The following is a 15,573-nucleotide window of genomic DNA, read 5'->3' on the forward strand; positions in this document are numbered from 1 at the left end:
TGAACTTGGATATGGCCCATGATTACCAATTTCACAGCTAAGACAGAGACCAACCTTTAGTGGCTTCAATGGCTTCCGTTGTTTTAGGGATGATTATTTCTATGCCTTGTAGGAGTCTTTACAGATACATGCATCCTTTACAGGCATATACATTCTGTTTTAAAAAAATGATACATATAAACACATAGAGTGGTATGGCAGGTGTGTGCGCTAGAACATGTTCATGCGTTAAGTATGTTGCATGTATTTGGAAAGATGCAGACAACAGAGTTTTATTATAAAGAGTTTATTACAAAAATCACATCTTTTGAACAACCGTGGACACAGGCTTCCTCTCTGGATACCGCTGTCTCTGACTATCATAATGCCACACTAGTGGGTCGGCACTGTGCCAATTATTTTAAACGCTGGTGCATTTTTAATTGGAAATTAATTTATGCTACTTTTAAAAGACAACTTCTGCTAAAATGGGAAGTACATGTTTCCGGATTTCATAGCTGTTTGAATTTCCACACTCCCAATTTGATACCAGAAAGGAACTGCTGGAAAACATACTTACTGGAAAAAAATGTTTTGTTTTTTTTTTTCCTAAGAGAACGAGCCCTTTGGAGGAGAACCGTTTCCTGAGGTCTATTCAGCTTGCTCTCATGGTCAGCTGATTTTCATGTGAGGCATCCACATTTACTTAGGTGGGTTAAGGTAGTCAGTCCCTGGCTTGTGATTGCCTTCCCGAGCAGTCCCAAAACAAGCCAAGGTTAATGCTATGGCCGTGTTCACTGTACGTGTTACTTCTTCTGGTGTCTTCCCAAGAGCTGGGTTTACTTCCATGATATCCAGTCCTGAGAGCAGCCCTACAACAAAAAATACGACATAGTTGATGAAGGCAACTGCCATTTAAAAATCTGTAGCGACTCACTCTAGAATGTGTCTAGTGGAGAAGAGGTGGTGACTGGCAGAAAACATATTATATATGTCATCACGTGATGGGTGTTCCGGAAGTACTAACAGGCTTGCTTTTCGGGTCAGAGAGGCCCACATCTGCAATGGCCAAGTGCACAGCTGTTTGTTTATGGCCTCTGGTTTTTACCTACCTGTCTTGTAAATTTCTTCTGTGATGTAGAGACCCTCCCTGTAAGACAGGCCTCCCAGGACAGGTGTGCCGGTCGCCGGGGTGAACACCGGGTCCAGTCCATCAACATCAAGGCTCAGGTGAACGGGCCTTTTCTTTCTTTTAACAAACGGGAAAGGCTTTCAGTCTCAAGTGCTTTCAGAATCAGTGATCAGATAGAGGCCTTATCCTGCTTTGTAAAAACAGCCCATGCTTTTACCTAAACGTTACTATTGTCGTTATTGTTATTAATTTACTAAACTTTATTTTTTTACTGTTGCCAACAGCCTATGTTGGCAAGAACGTCAGTAGGAAGTTATTTTCAGACATGCACACAAAAGCATCCTACCTTCCCAGTAGGTGGCTGAATGCCTCTTCCATCACCTTGCCAATTCCCAGCTTATCCACTTCAGTCATTGAAAAATACTTAATTCCCAGAGTTTTTAGAATATAGCTATAAAATAAAACATTTAAGTTAATCTACAGTTAATAAGGCTGACCTTTCTCATGTCTCCTTTGGGTTGGAAGATCGCTGTAATAAGGGACATAAAATAAGTCTCGAGAACTGTGTATATATGCCCACAGTTGTGTTTTATGAGTAAATCATTGTACATTGACAAAAATGATACCTCTGTGTCTAAGTAAATATAAAGACAGAGCTTATGTATATGCCTACACGTATTCGTGTATACATAGTAACAATTTAAAATAACCTCTTGCACATTTGGCCAGTAAATCACACCTAGCATATGAAAGGACATGGGATAAACTTACTGCTCCCCAGGGTCTACATCTCTCAAGCCGATGTAGACGATATCTTTGGCAGATATGCAAGGAGTCACCCAGGAGAAGCCAGGCACATCAGGGAACTAAAAACAACAGTGTTTCTGATTAGACAAATATGTTATGTCTAACATTCAGAGTATACATTTAGGAGAAGTGATTTTAAAATGATGTAAGATTAGGAACGGATACCTGCCTCCCCTTGTGATAGCCTTGATTAGTTTGGCCTCAACAGCTTTGCCCCGTGGCCTAAACCTACGCTGGACCCTTATAGGTAGGTAGTTTGATGCTCCATGCCCCATTTCTGCAGCGCTCAGCTTCTTTTCCAGGACTCTAATACCAAAGAGTGTTCCCATTACTCTAGTAACTCCCACTCCCATCTCTACTTCCCTCTCTCAAAAGGACTTAATCCAGAATTTTAAAGATGTCCCTAGGGAGCTGGGAGCTGTTCTTCCTCTTGCGGTTCAGGTAACTGCTTGCCAGAGTAAAGAAAGACCTTGAGCCACTGAAAGCCAGGCGTGGTGCCACACTCTAGTCTCAGCACTCAGCAGGCAGAAAGTTCCTGCTCAGCCTCAAAACCTAGCAAGAACCTATCACAAAAAGATTATTGTAGCCTGCATGGCAAGGCTGCCATTTTGACTAGGCTCTGATGTGGAGGGGTCACTTGGTAAAAAAGGAAAAACCTGTGGTGTGTAGTTAGAAGACGTAGGAACCAGGAGGACCGTATGCAGTTGCCTCGAACTATACTTGGCATGATTCTGGGCAGGCTGGTTACCCTCTGAGTCTCTGCAGCCCTATTTAGAAAGGGTAAGTTTGCCCCATCTACTTAAAAGGGTAGTTTAAAAATCCAAAGAAAATCCAGGCATGGTGGCGAATGCTTTTAATCCCAGCACATAGGAGGCAGAGGCAGGTGGAGCTCTGTGAGTTCAAGGCCTGCCCTGAAACAAAGTGAGTTCCAGGGCAGCCAGGGCAACATAGAAATACCCTGTCTTAAAAATTAAAAAATAAACACATGAGTGAATGAATGAATAAAATAAAAACAATCCAAAGAGAACACATCAGCCCTCTGTATCCATGCTTCCATCAGCCAGGGACAGTGCAGGTGTAACTACGTATCTATATTCATAGCGTTTACCTTGCATTAGGTATGATAAGTATCTAGAGCTGATCTAAAGGCTGTGGGAGGATACATACAAATACTGTGTCATATTGTGGGAGAGGCTTGAGCGCCCACAGTTTTAGCATCTGTGGGGTCATGTGACCAATCCCTCATGGATACACCGGGACATGTCCTGATGGAAACAGTTTGACAACTGTCCACCTTTATCAACCTTATCTTTTTTTTTTTTTTTTTTTTTTTTTTTTTTTTACTGCAGAGACAATACCTTCAGGTTATACAATAAATGAAGAATCCCTATTTGGCTTCAGTTTGCTGACCACTACAAAGAGTTCTATCAGTGTGCCAAGGAGCCTTTTACCTTTCCTTTTAGTTCCTTCAGGAGGAAGGACACAGGTTGGCCATGCAGATTCCCAGTGCCTGTTGTCAGTGGAGTGTTGATGTCCGTGTGAGCATCCACCCAAATAACACACAGGTCGGGGTGGACTCTGGCGTGGCCAGAGATGCTTCCAATCGCCATACTTGGGAGGGAAAAAAATTTGTGTCAACATCATTTTTACAATGTCAGCACATCAAATCATTAGCTCACAAACTGAGCCTATTTGATTATCCCTGAAGTCCAGTTAGCTTGTGCCTAGACCTTAAAGGTGCTGGTGACACCAGTGTACCAACTGAGAAAAGGCAGTTCTCGCCCCGGTTACCTTAATAATGTCACTATGAAAGTCACGGACAATTTTATCTTTTAAAAGTTCCCTCATAATAAAACCACAAATCATAGCTTAATGAAAAAGCATTAGCTACACAACAAAAAATCCTTTAGCCCTTAGACACGCTTTAGTTTTGGGGGCTGCACTGTCTTTCTTCTTATACTCTGCTCTCTCTTGCTAAGTACTTGATTATCTGTGTTCAATTCTGGCAGAGAATTGAACAGTTTTTTCTTTTTTTTCCCTCCAAATGCAGCCCTTTTATAATTGGGGAGAAGCACCAGGAAGTTCCTTAATTTCCTGCAGCCACTGCCTCTGTCCAGCCAGTGCTTGGCTCCTCTCCTTTAGCCACCTAACTCTCTTTCCATGCAAGAACCCATTCTGATCACCAAAGCCCATCCCAAACACTTCTGGCTCCAAACATGAGGCCGGAATGGGAGAGCCAGGTGCTACCTTGCAGAGAAGTTAACACAGTGGGTCAGACATAGGATGCCAATACCATCACACTTGGAAATACCACTCGAGAGTACCAAGTATCCGTCTCCTCCAAGTGCAGCTGTTGCTTATTCATTCAGCTTGGTGTCTGCTGTTACTTTTAAGTATCTCATTCATTCAGCTTGGTGTCTGCTGTTACTTTTAAGTATCTTGCCGTTGGGCCATCTGCACTCCTAACATTTCCACTTCCAAATGTTCCCGCTTAGAAAAGAAAGGGAAGCCCAGTGTCCACTGCCACTTTCTCGTAGAAGCCCTGTTCACAGGTGCCAGGGGCAACTGAGGGCAGTGAAGGAGACAGCTTCAAGAGCAGCAGCCGAACAAAGGTTCGCGCTCTGCAGCTGCTCGGGCCACCCCGGGACATGGTCCCAGTGTGACAACAGTAAACTGGCTCTAGGCACAACACCAATGTCTGCTTTGGTGAAAATGTAAATTTAAATATCTGGTAATATGGATGTATTTTTGTACATATATATATATATGTATATATATATATATACACATACATCATACATATACATATGTATATATATGTATATGTGTGTGTTTGTCTGTATATATGTTAATATGTAATAATTGTTAAACTGATCATGTATTCATGTGTGTCCTTTTAAAAGTTTTATAGTACTTTGAAATGAAAAACACGTATTTTAAAGTTGTTCACCTAAATGAATTGTGTGCATAATCAGTAATCAAGTTGAATAAACTATGACTGTCTCCAATGGCTAATTACTATAAAATTTAAGACCACAATTTTATGTATTTTCTGCTGTATGGATAAAGATATTTTTAAGACTTCAAATAGGGCTTGATCTATGTTTCTATAAAAAATCTAATATTTCTAAATATTATTTTAATTATTACATTATTTCTAAATAACTAATACTACTATCACACACACACACACACACACTCTCATCCTTTAGTGCTTTCTTGTCTGCATTTCCCCTTCCTTTGGGTCCCCTTATGCCCTTTGTGCCCAGTCCCCAGGGATGCCCGCAGTTCACAAGACCTGTGGTCTCCACCCAGCACCACGGTGACTCTTCCATTCTTCTGGGCCTCGGCCACCACTCCAGCCAGCTGCTCATTAGCTTTCCCCACAGACCTGGGGTTCTTCACAATTTGAAAAGGGCTGTCATTAGGGAAATCAGCAAAGGCCAGGTCCCCATAGTCGCTCACATCATACTCTGCAATTGAAAGTTTGACATTACTGAATGGGAACAGAACACAGGGTCACTAGCCATCACCTCCCTCCCTCTGGCACTTGCCTATGCCGGGCCCTCCCTGTTTCCATGGAGACCACATGCTGAAGGATGGCAATGATAACTGTGTGATCTCCATCTAATAGGGAGCATCATCTTGTTCTAAGCCCCACCCCAAACTCGCATGCATGTGTGTGTGTGTGTGTGCTCCCGTGTGGTAAATGCTCTTTGTCTTTCTATAACACACATGCTTGGTTTTTAAGCAAACATTTGATATATCCCACATAAAATACATCAGAAGGAGTAACATGCAGTCATGAAAAGTCGGGGCATTTTCTGAGTCTTCTGACCCTGCCTCTGTGCTCCTGGTTTCCTACCCGAGCCCTCCCTTACTGAAACCTTCATCTTCCTGTATCATCAAACCTCCCAATTCAGTGTCCAGGATATGCAAACTTTGTTGTTATACAACAACAACAACAACAAAAGGCAGGGAATCCAAAGTTCCTAAGGGCCCGACCGTGCTTTCGGTCATGAAAGCCCTGACATGAGCTTCTCAACCGGACAGCCTCCTGCAACACTGACATGGACTTCATCACTGAAGTAGCCATTGTTGAAGAATTTACTATAATTCTGTGGGCTTGAAATTTAGCAACAATTTCAAGACATTTCACCTGATTTAATATTTAATCAGTTTATTCTATCTAACAAAAAACAAGGCTACTTACTTGGGCTTTCTGTTTGCCAGTAAATGATCTCCCTCCCCAACTTCCTCTTTCCTTCTTCCTTCTTCCTTCCTCTTTTCACACACCCTCCTACCTTAGCTCCGTCCATATCATCTCTTCTCTTTCTAGCTTTATGAAGGGATGCTTATCCCTCAGACTTTACAAATGTTGCTGTTACTCATGTGCAGGTCTTGTACGTTGGCGATACTGTCAACCTGCTCTCCAGGCTGGCTGTTTCAGTTTGCTTTCTCACTGGAAATGCATGAGGTCCCACCTCACCAGCGCTGCACCGCAGGCACACTGGATGCTGCTGTTGTTGCTACTAGCATTGCTGCCTCACTTTGTTTTCACCGACTAGGGATCCTCTTGCAACAGGAAGGTGTATTTCTTGAAGCTTTTAGTTCTCATTTTCAGTTTCCCCAGCTCCCTCATATCATCCACCCAATGTTCTTTCTTGTGTCATACATGCTTATGTGGTAAAGTTTGGCTAGAAAGACCAATCATGCAAGCAAGGAAGTGAGGATATCCCAGCAGCAATACCTCCTGGGCCTCCTCCCCAGGCCCTGCAGGCCCTGCAGGCCCTGCTTCTCTAGTAGGACATGGTCCTAATGGTTGAGAAGTACCTCAGATCACTGGTGTGAGGGTCACTGCGGACACATCCTTTCTTCTTAGAAGAGGGCATTATCTGATCATCTTTTTTTTCTCTCTCTCTCTCTTTCTCTCTGTTTGTTTTGTTTTTCCAAGACAAGGTTTCTCTGTGTAGCCTTGGCTGCCCTGGACTCACTTTGTAGACGAGGCTGACCTGGAAATAACAGTGATCCTCCTGCCTCTGCCCCCTCGAGTTCTGGGATCACAGGCATGCCCCACTGCAACTGGCTCCTCTCCCAACTTTGAAGTTACCTGTTTCTTTAAGTTTCTCCACCAGACCAGCGCTCCTCATAGCCGCGGGGCCTTTCTCTACCCCTCCTCGAGGCTGAACAACACAAAAAGGACACTACTTCAGTCGTGCTCGTTACCCTCCAGTGCCCACAGGAAAAGCTTCCTCCTTATTTAATCACTTGAATTATTAACCATCAGTTTTTTATCTCCCTCGGATCCAGGGCCTTAGTGTTTTTCATCTAGTCTTTACAGTAAGGTACAGTGAATTGTGCCTATGCCAAGAACAAGAGATTAGATCCACAAAGTCACTTTCATCCTGGCAAGTAGCAGACAAGTGGCAGAACTAGCTTCATAGGTTGGTCTCGGAATAACCAAAACAAGCTTGCCTCTTCCCAGCCCACTGTGCCGTCTACAGAAGAAACACATATTCTGTACAAAAGCACTACACTTGGATATTCAGTCACAACTTCTGTACATCTGTGGTTGTTTCAAGGCTGATACAAAAAAAGGGTGCTTCTAATTGAGTCAGGAACAGGGTGTGCCATGAATGCTAGTGATAACAGAGTATTTGGGCTGGGTCTTGCAACACTGGTAGATGGTCAGGAAAGGTAACAGGGTAATGGAGAAACTTTGCAACCCTGGGAAAAATCTAGGGCAAAGTCATCAGAAGGGGAAGAGAAAGGCCTGAAGAGACCTACAGGCCAGTCAACGGGATGTAACTTAGGCTCTTGGGAAGAAACCAGACAACCAGGCTAAGTGTCACCTATGACCTGAAACCTTTGTGGCCAACACAGACAGGAGAATCTACCTTGTTGTGGTCACATCCAGAAAGTTCTTTGGAAAAATTCTTCCTCAGCCCCCTGGCCGATAGAATTCTAAAGTAACTGCTTTCTTTATCTTTCTGATCTTGATTTTCAATACTTTAAGATAAAAAAAAAAAATTAAGACACACGAAGTAAGCTCCGCCAGGAGATTGGTGCCAAAAGCCACAAGTGTTTATCCTAGGACTGGGACTGTAACTCTAAACTAAGCAAATACTTCCTCTCAGGTTGAATGACAGCTGATCTTCCCCAGATGCTGGCAAATCCTGGGTGTCGGATTTCCACCAAGGCACCAAGGGACCCTGAATACTCTGCAGAACAGGGTTCTGCTTCTTTCCATCTGGTAAATTGTTGTCAACTGATTCGCGCTATGTGCACATATTCGTTAGGTTTAGCATGACGTGGGAATCCATGTCGGCACCGGGAACGCCAACTTGGCTTGAACGTTTCTAATTTCTCTGCAGCGAGGGGATGTAAAATCTGGTGTGCTGCCCCCCCTCCATCAGCGCACATGCCTGCAGACCAGAAGACAAACTCAGGGGGTCATTCCACCAGGTACAGCGGGGCATACCTTGAACCTCACCACTTGGGAGGTGAGGCAGGTGGATTTTGGTGTGTTCTAGGCTCCCCTGATTACATATATATAAATATAGCTATATATTTAGCTCCATGCCAGCTATACAATTAGACTCTATTGAAAAAAAATTTCCCCATTGCGCACTCAGTAGCTTTTTCATAAATGCCCCTTGTGGTGTGTGTGTGTGTGTGTGTGTGTGTGTGTGTGTGATCTCTTACAAGTAGGCTGCATTGGCTAGTGAGTGAGCCCCCAGGCCTGGGATTATTCTTTTGGTCTTACTGTCAGGTTTCAACTTAAATGTTTTTACCCACAGGGTGCTGTGGATTGCAATGGAAGACTGACATATAGGTAAAACCCAAAATGACAGCGTATTATGACTCACCGGTCTTTCTCCATCTCCTTTCCAGGCGCCGCAACAAATCTTTTAGACTTCTTAGTTGACACTGTATTTGCTATGATTGTCTGTAGGTTCATCGGTGGAGTGTATGGGGTTTGTTTCATTTTGTTTTGTTAATGGGTGTTTTTATGTAGCCCAGGCTAGCCTCAAACTCACTACCGCGGGTAACCTTGAACTTCAGATACTCACTCCTCTACTTCCTGTGTTTGGGGATCACAAAAGCATCTACCATTCTCAGTTTATGTGGATGTAGGAAACTCTGTGCGAACCACATCTCGAGCCCCTCACAATGACATTTTCTAATTCCAACATTCCGTTTTATTCTCTGATTAAAACTACTTCCTACAATTGCTCTATGCTCATTGAGCCTTCCATTCCCCATTTTGGAAACTGCTTTATCAGCATCCCTTATTCTTTACAGTGTCATTCCCAGCCCCTAAGTGGCCACAAGGCCATAGTTGGCTACAGTGCTGAGCTCTGTACGTGGGCCTCAGTGTAGTCCAGGGGCACAAGCTTTGGACTCTAACAATGGTGCCCGGAAGCACACATCAAAGGTCCCACAACAATGAGTCAATTAGCAGATCTCTCTAAGCCTTAATTAACTCAGCCATAGAATGAAAACAATGCCTGTCTCATTCTTTATTCCCTGTCTTTCAATGAGGTAAGGCAGGGAGTGTGCACTTTTTCAGACTCAACCTTGTAACCATCTTCCCTCTAATCTTCTCTTTTTATGCTGGCGTGGCAAATGTCTACCACTCTCACGGAGGCCAACTACATACATGTGTTGGCAGTTTCACCTTCTGCTGTGTGGCTTCCTATAGGAAAACACGCCTTTGTCCTCACAAGCTTGACACAATGAGCTCCAGTCTCGTGCCCATGGCTAAGGAGAGTTACTGAGCATGGACAGTGTGGAGATGGTTTTTTAGCATAGTGTCCCCTAGAAGGGCTTTCCCATGAAAAACGAACCTCAGATGAACCTACAGACAATCATAGCAAATACAGTGTCAAATACAGTGTCAACTGAGAAGTCTAAAAGATTTGTTCTGATGCCTGGAAAGGAGATGGAGAAAGACCAGTGAGTCATAATGCATTGTCATTTTGGGTTTTACCTCTACGTCAGTCTTCTATTGCAATACAAAGCATCCCGTGGTAAAATGGGCTAAAGTATGTTTTTCATCATTTCTTTCTTCCTTTCCTCTTGTGTTTATCCCCCTCTTTTCCTTCTTCTTCATCATTTTCAAGTATGTTTTATAGACCATCCCAAGAATAGATGGGACTGGTAAGATGGCTCAGTGGTTAAGAATGTATGCTGATCTTGCAGAGATAAACTAATATATACACAATTAAAAAGAAAAGTAAAGTCTTTAAAAACAAAAGAACAGACGAGTGTATTATGGGTTTTACTTTTAAAGGTTTGCTTCATTATTAGTGTGTGTGAGGGTTGTGAGGTGGGGTTTGCTCATTAGAGGCCAGAAGCTGCTATTGGATACTCTAGAGCCTGAGCTATAGGAATCTGGGAGCTTCCTGACATGGGAAATGAACCCTGGTCTTCCCACAGAGCAGCAAGTGCTCTTAAGCACGGAGCCATTTCTCCAGACCTATACTGTACATTTTAAAAGGAATATGTGTCAGCCAATGAGTCCTGTCTTCTGGTGGTATGGAGGCGCTCTTCCAGGGAAAGTAAAATGCTGTTTACTGACACAAATACAGTCTGGGCCTCCAACCTCTGACCTTCCACAACTTGTATTGTGAAGAAAAGAAAAAAAGAAAGAAAAGAAGCCCCTGAGTGCACCTCGGGGCTTCACAGTTTAAAAGGCTAAAGGCTATTTTAAAAGCCAACAGAAAGACCCCATTTAAAACAAAAGGACCTTAGGAGGAGTTATGATACTGTCTTTGACTTGGAATTTTTTCCCCTTCCTTTTTAAGCACAGACCACACTGGAGCCTCAGGCACTCTTGCTATCCCATCATAATTAGCAGAGTGAGTGTATTAGGTGGTCTAAGCAGAGATTTGTGGACCCATTAGTCCTGACAGCTGTGCCAACTTTCAGTAGTTTGTATTTGTTCTCCTTAAAGAGAGATGTAAAGGGCCCCCTCCCCCAGACAATAGTCATAAAATCACGAAAGCTCAAAAATAACATGAATTATTCACAAAGTTGCAAACGCTCTATTATTGAAGTTATCCAAATTAAAACAAGTCTGAAGGATGCCACCAACACATTACATTTTTCCAGACATGAATTATGTAACCAGACCAATGCGTTTTCTTACAGTCTCTCACTCCACACTCAGAAAACATTAAACAAAACAAAACAAAATCAAGAACCGGAGTGGCTGGTGAAGAAGCTACCGTGAGTGGTGAGAAGACTCGGGACACCAGGCGGTGCTGGGAGACTTACAGCCGCAGGGCAAGCCTTGGCTGGCAAGGGTTAAAACGCAACATCTCCCGGAAAGTTCCAGCCATCCAAAGCCGGGCTCACCTGTCCCTTTGAGAACGGCGCTCCAATGATCTCTATGGCCTTCGGCTTGGAGCTCATCCTGTCACAGGCTTCCCTCTGCTGCTTTGGTGCTGTCCAGCTGCTCACCACCAGCAGTCGCCCTCAAAGACAGAGGGCACATCTTTCTTTCCCCCTTTTAAATGGGTTGGAGCTGTTTATCCAACGGCTGGCTCCACCTACCGAGTGGAAGAACGGCAGAGCCAACAGAAACTCGCACCATCGGTGGAATCGCCCCGCTCGCTCCCGCGAGCCTCTCATCTCCCTACTTAAGTGAGCATTATTCATCCTTCCAGTTCACACCCTTTTGAAAAAGCCAGCTGGACGACATTAATCTTTCCTCAGACAATTGACAATTATGTGTGGTTTCATAACCGCCTGTGAAGGACTAGCCTCCCAGCCTGTTCAACCTCGGGGCAGGGCACCCACCTTTGTCAGGATATAAGTCCGCTGAGAAACCGCAGAGTGAGGCTAGAATAGCAGCGGGGTCGGTCCCTTCCCTTCCGCTGAGCATCAAGGCTTCAGGTGCTGGGAAGAGCAGCAGATCTGTGAGACACCTGTGTCCCCCGGTGACACTGTCTGTTATTGTTGTTGTTATTTCCCCGATAACCCAAGGCAATCCCACTTCTGAAATACAGTGTCCAGGAAAATATCGTTTTTGGAATCATGATATATAACCAAGATAGAGAAAGCGAAACAACTAACTTGAGCTCTCATCACATGCCAAAGGCTGTTCGACTTAACAGTACACCGCTAGCTCTTCAAACCAAGGTTAGGCTAAGTAAGTGCTCTGCTGAGGGAGGAACTGCAGTTTGGTGAGGTGCCAGTCACCTGTAGGTTGCAGAAGAAGATTAGAGACCCAGGGCCTGGCATTCCAGACCCACCCACCCGCTGGGCTTCTAATCTACACACCAGCAGGGTGTCAACAGGCTGCCTGAGATGTTGTTTGTCAACCTGCAACAGTAGGGCTCTGGATGAGATACCCCGAGGTCAAAGCACTAACACCAAGCCTGGTGACCCGAGTCTGACCCCCAGAACCCATATGGTGGGAGGAGAGAGTCAACTCCTGCAAGCTGACCTCTGACCTCCAGACCGGAGATGCGGTACATGCATAAGCCACCCGCAACACAAAGGAAATATTTTAAAAAGTAGTAATCTAGAAGGAATGCACCCAAGTATTCTCCCAGCTGTAAAATTATATATATATATATATATATATATATATATATATATATATATATATTTAAATCCCACATATTAGAAGTAAATTTCTTTATTGTTCTGAGGACAAAAAAACCTCCAGGATAATTTTAATACTTCAAGGAAGAGATTCTCTCTCCTGTATCTTTAATACTTAGAATAATCCAATATGAAATAAACTTTATTGATTGAATAAAAATATTATATTTATTGAATGAAAAAGCCAAAGCCTCTAGGGACCATTTTGATGCCTCCTTTCCAAATATATTTTTTATATTGACTACGTTTTGTTGACATAATCTAAATACATAGGCACGGGTGTTTGTTTTTTTTTTTAAATTGATTTCTTTGTGACAGAATCTCCCTATACACTTCAAGCTAGTCTTGAACTCTTGGTCCTCCTGCCTCATCCTCCCGAATCCTGGCATTAGCACCCCACCTGAAAGTGATGTTCTTTATATAGCCTAAGGATTAACCTCTAACGATGCCGACCTTGTAGAGCACTTTTCTTAATCTGTCAAGAACTGGGTAGCTTTGTGTATGCTACCATCCACGGTCATCAATTTTCATGTGGGCAGCCGAGCAGTTCTCACCATAAGCTATGAGAGTCCAGGTTTTATCTGCTCCTCACATCACAAGTGTGTATGTCTACAGTTTTTTGTTTGTTTGTTTGTTTGTTTTTGTGTTTGGGTTTTTTGAGACATGGTTTTTCTGTGTGGCTTTGGCTATTGTAGAACTAGCTCTGTAAATCAGGCTAGCCTGAAGCTCACGTAGATAGGTCCACCTCTGCCTCCTCAAGTGCTGGGATTAAAGGCATGCACCACCACCACCTGGCCAACACCTCTGCATTTCCTATTTGATTTAAATTTTATCTTTCTCTGGGTCACCTGGTGTTGGCCTGTAATTCCAGCTCTTTGGAAGCATGAGGCAGGGGGATCACAGGTTCAGTGCCTGTCTGGACTATAGAACTAGTTCAAGCCAGATTGGCCAATTTAGAACCACCCCAAAGACATAGTAATGGGAAGAGGGACTGCCTCTGACATAATCTGATTGGCCTGCTCTTTGATCACCCGCCCCCTGAGGGGGGAGCAGCTTTACCAGGCCACAGAAGATGACAATGCAGCCACTCCTGATGAGATTTGATAGACTAAGATCAGAAGGAAGGAGAGGAGGACCTCACCTATCAGTGGACTTGGGGAGGGGCATGCATGAAGAAGGGGAAGGGAGGGTGGGACCGGGAGGGGAGGAGAGAGGGGCTTATGGGGGATACAAAGTGAATAAAGTGTAATTAATAAAAAAGAATAATATAGAAATAAATAATAATCAAGAAAGTAAAAAAAAAAAAGAAAATAGAGAAAGCATGTGAAGTTGGAAAGAAAATGTGAGGGAAGAATAAGGAAAGAATTGGAGGAGTGGTGATGGGGTGGATTGGATTCTAACACATTATATGTGTGTATTAATACTAATAAAATATTTAACTTAAAAAAAAGAACCACCCCAAAGCTTAAAAGAAAAGGAGAAAAACCACTGTTCAGGGATAGCATGTTTGCCTACCTGAAAGATGCTGGGCTCAAGTCTCAGAAGCACAAAGAATTCATTGCTCGCACTGACTGCTGTTTTTAACCACCTCCATTTTTTTCTATATTGTTTAAATCCCCCATCTCCCCTATATCTCTGCCAGTTTCCTCAACAGCCCCCAATGGACTGCCTCCTCGTACCACCACTGAGCTAGCTCCGTCCTATGCCAAGTTCCCTGTAACAGACAACACGCTGCTCTATCAAGTTTCCTCGGTGCTTCTGGATTTCTCATCGGTGGCTCTATCCATCCATACCTGTCAGGATGGCTTCATGGTGGATCTTATAGTCTTGTTCAAAATTGGTTGATCTTATATCTATTTATATCTGTTTTTTTTATATATACGTAGGGTGAGTTGGTGAGTATGCTTTGGAAAGCGTGCTACAGTGTTCACTAACTTTACACATTAGTTCATAGGGATTTGCTGTCAATCTTCCTCACCAGGACCGTTCCCTGGAAGTCTTCCCTCAGGCAAATTGGGGTGCTCTTTCACTGTCCGATTCATCAATCAAAATTCTCTGACTCAGTTAAACTCGTGACTTCGTTGCTACTCTGTTTTTCTTGGGTCTTTACCGTTTAGGGATTCTCCACGACACGGGCAGTTCCATGTATAACATGACCTCCCATCGTGATGGCTCCTCTCAAAGCATCTCCTGCCTCCCTGCATTCTCCCTAAGCAGAACACCCAGAAGTCAGCACACAGGGCCAGAGGTAGACTGAGCCATCTAATCCATCAAGCATAAACTTGGGGCTGTTTGTCTTTTCTAGGCCACTGAGGAATCAAGGGATGAGGAAGAACTTAAGTAAAAGCTGTGTCATCCGGCAGGAACTGACACTGCAAAGTGTCCCAATCAGTCACCCATCTGTAGATGGGTATGTTGACTAATAGAGACTGTTCATAGGAAGTCTGAAAACTCCCATTTCCTAACAACGTACTCTTGCTGTGCGGTGTCAGCTTCCTTTTGTCCTCTGGCTTTCCTATCAAAGATGACCTGGCCATGACAGGTCCTGCCCTTGGTGACCTCATGTGGACATACAGTGATCATTGCTTCCTCATGTAACTGTGTTTTTTTTTAACTTTAAAAATTTTATATCTACTTATTTATTTATGTGTATGTGTACGTGTGTGTATGTGAGTGTCTGTGTGTATGTCTGTGTGTGTCTATGTGTGTGTGTGTGTCTGTGCATTTGTGTGTGTCTATATGTTTGTGGGTTGGTAAACACAGGCCATGGTGCCTCTGGGGTCCTCTCATACCGTATGGGTACTGAGAATCAGATTCAGGTTGTCAGGCCTGGCAGCTAGCATACTTACCTAGGATTCTTTAGCTTCCACAAAAGACTTTCTTTTCAGTCCCCATAGCTGTGTTCTCAGAACAATTAAAGCAGTGCTTCTCAACCTGTGGGTCGCCTGACCCTTTGGGGGGGGGGCGATCTCCTAAGACCATGGGAAATCACATCCTGATCTATAACAGTGGCAAAATTCAAGTTATGAAGTAGCAAC

At 43.7% G+C, this 15,573-nt stretch overlaps 1 protein-coding gene across 1 annotated transcript; it reads right to left on the bottom strand.

The window, feature by feature from the left end:
- Positions 1 to 270: 270 nt before the first annotated feature.
- Positions 271 to 11,415, bottom strand: Arg1 (arginase 1). Its single transcript, XM_055599377.1, has 8 exons — positions 11,282 to 11,415; positions 7,029 to 7,101; positions 5,217 to 5,391; positions 3,370 to 3,529; positions 1,883 to 1,977; positions 1,458 to 1,562; positions 1,092 to 1,228; positions 271 to 851 (listed from the first exon to the last, which is right to left on the bottom strand). The coding sequence occupies exons 1-8, from the start codon at positions 11,336 to 11,338 to the stop codon at positions 682 to 684; spliced, it is 972 nt and encodes a 323-aa protein (XP_055455352.1). The 5' UTR covers positions 11,339 to 11,415; the 3' UTR covers positions 271 to 681.
- Positions 11,416 to 15,573: the final 4,158 nt, after the last annotated feature.

Source organism: Psammomys obesus, unplaced genomic scaffold, assembly GCF_907164565.1.
Source record: "Psammomys obesus unplaced genomic scaffold, mPsaObe1.curated_primary_1811, whole genome shotgun sequence".
NCBI lineage: Eukaryota > Metazoa > Chordata > Mammalia > Rodentia > Muridae > Psammomys > Psammomys obesus.

Excerpts from the sequence above, each read along its gene's own strand:
- Arg1 (XM_055599377.1), bottom strand. The coding sequence starts at position 11,338 with ATGAGCTCCAAGCCGAAGGCCATAGAGATCATTGGAGCGCCGTTCTCA. Across the intron at positions 5,392-7,028 it reads GGAGAAACTTAAAGAAACAG|AGTATGATGTGAGCGACTAT; the intron begins GTAACTTCAAAG and ends TTTCAATTGCAG. Across the intron at positions 1,229-1,457 it reads TTCAGCCACCTACTGGGAAG|AAAGAAAAGGCCCGTTCACC; the intron begins GTAGGATGCTTT and ends GTTTGTTAAAAG.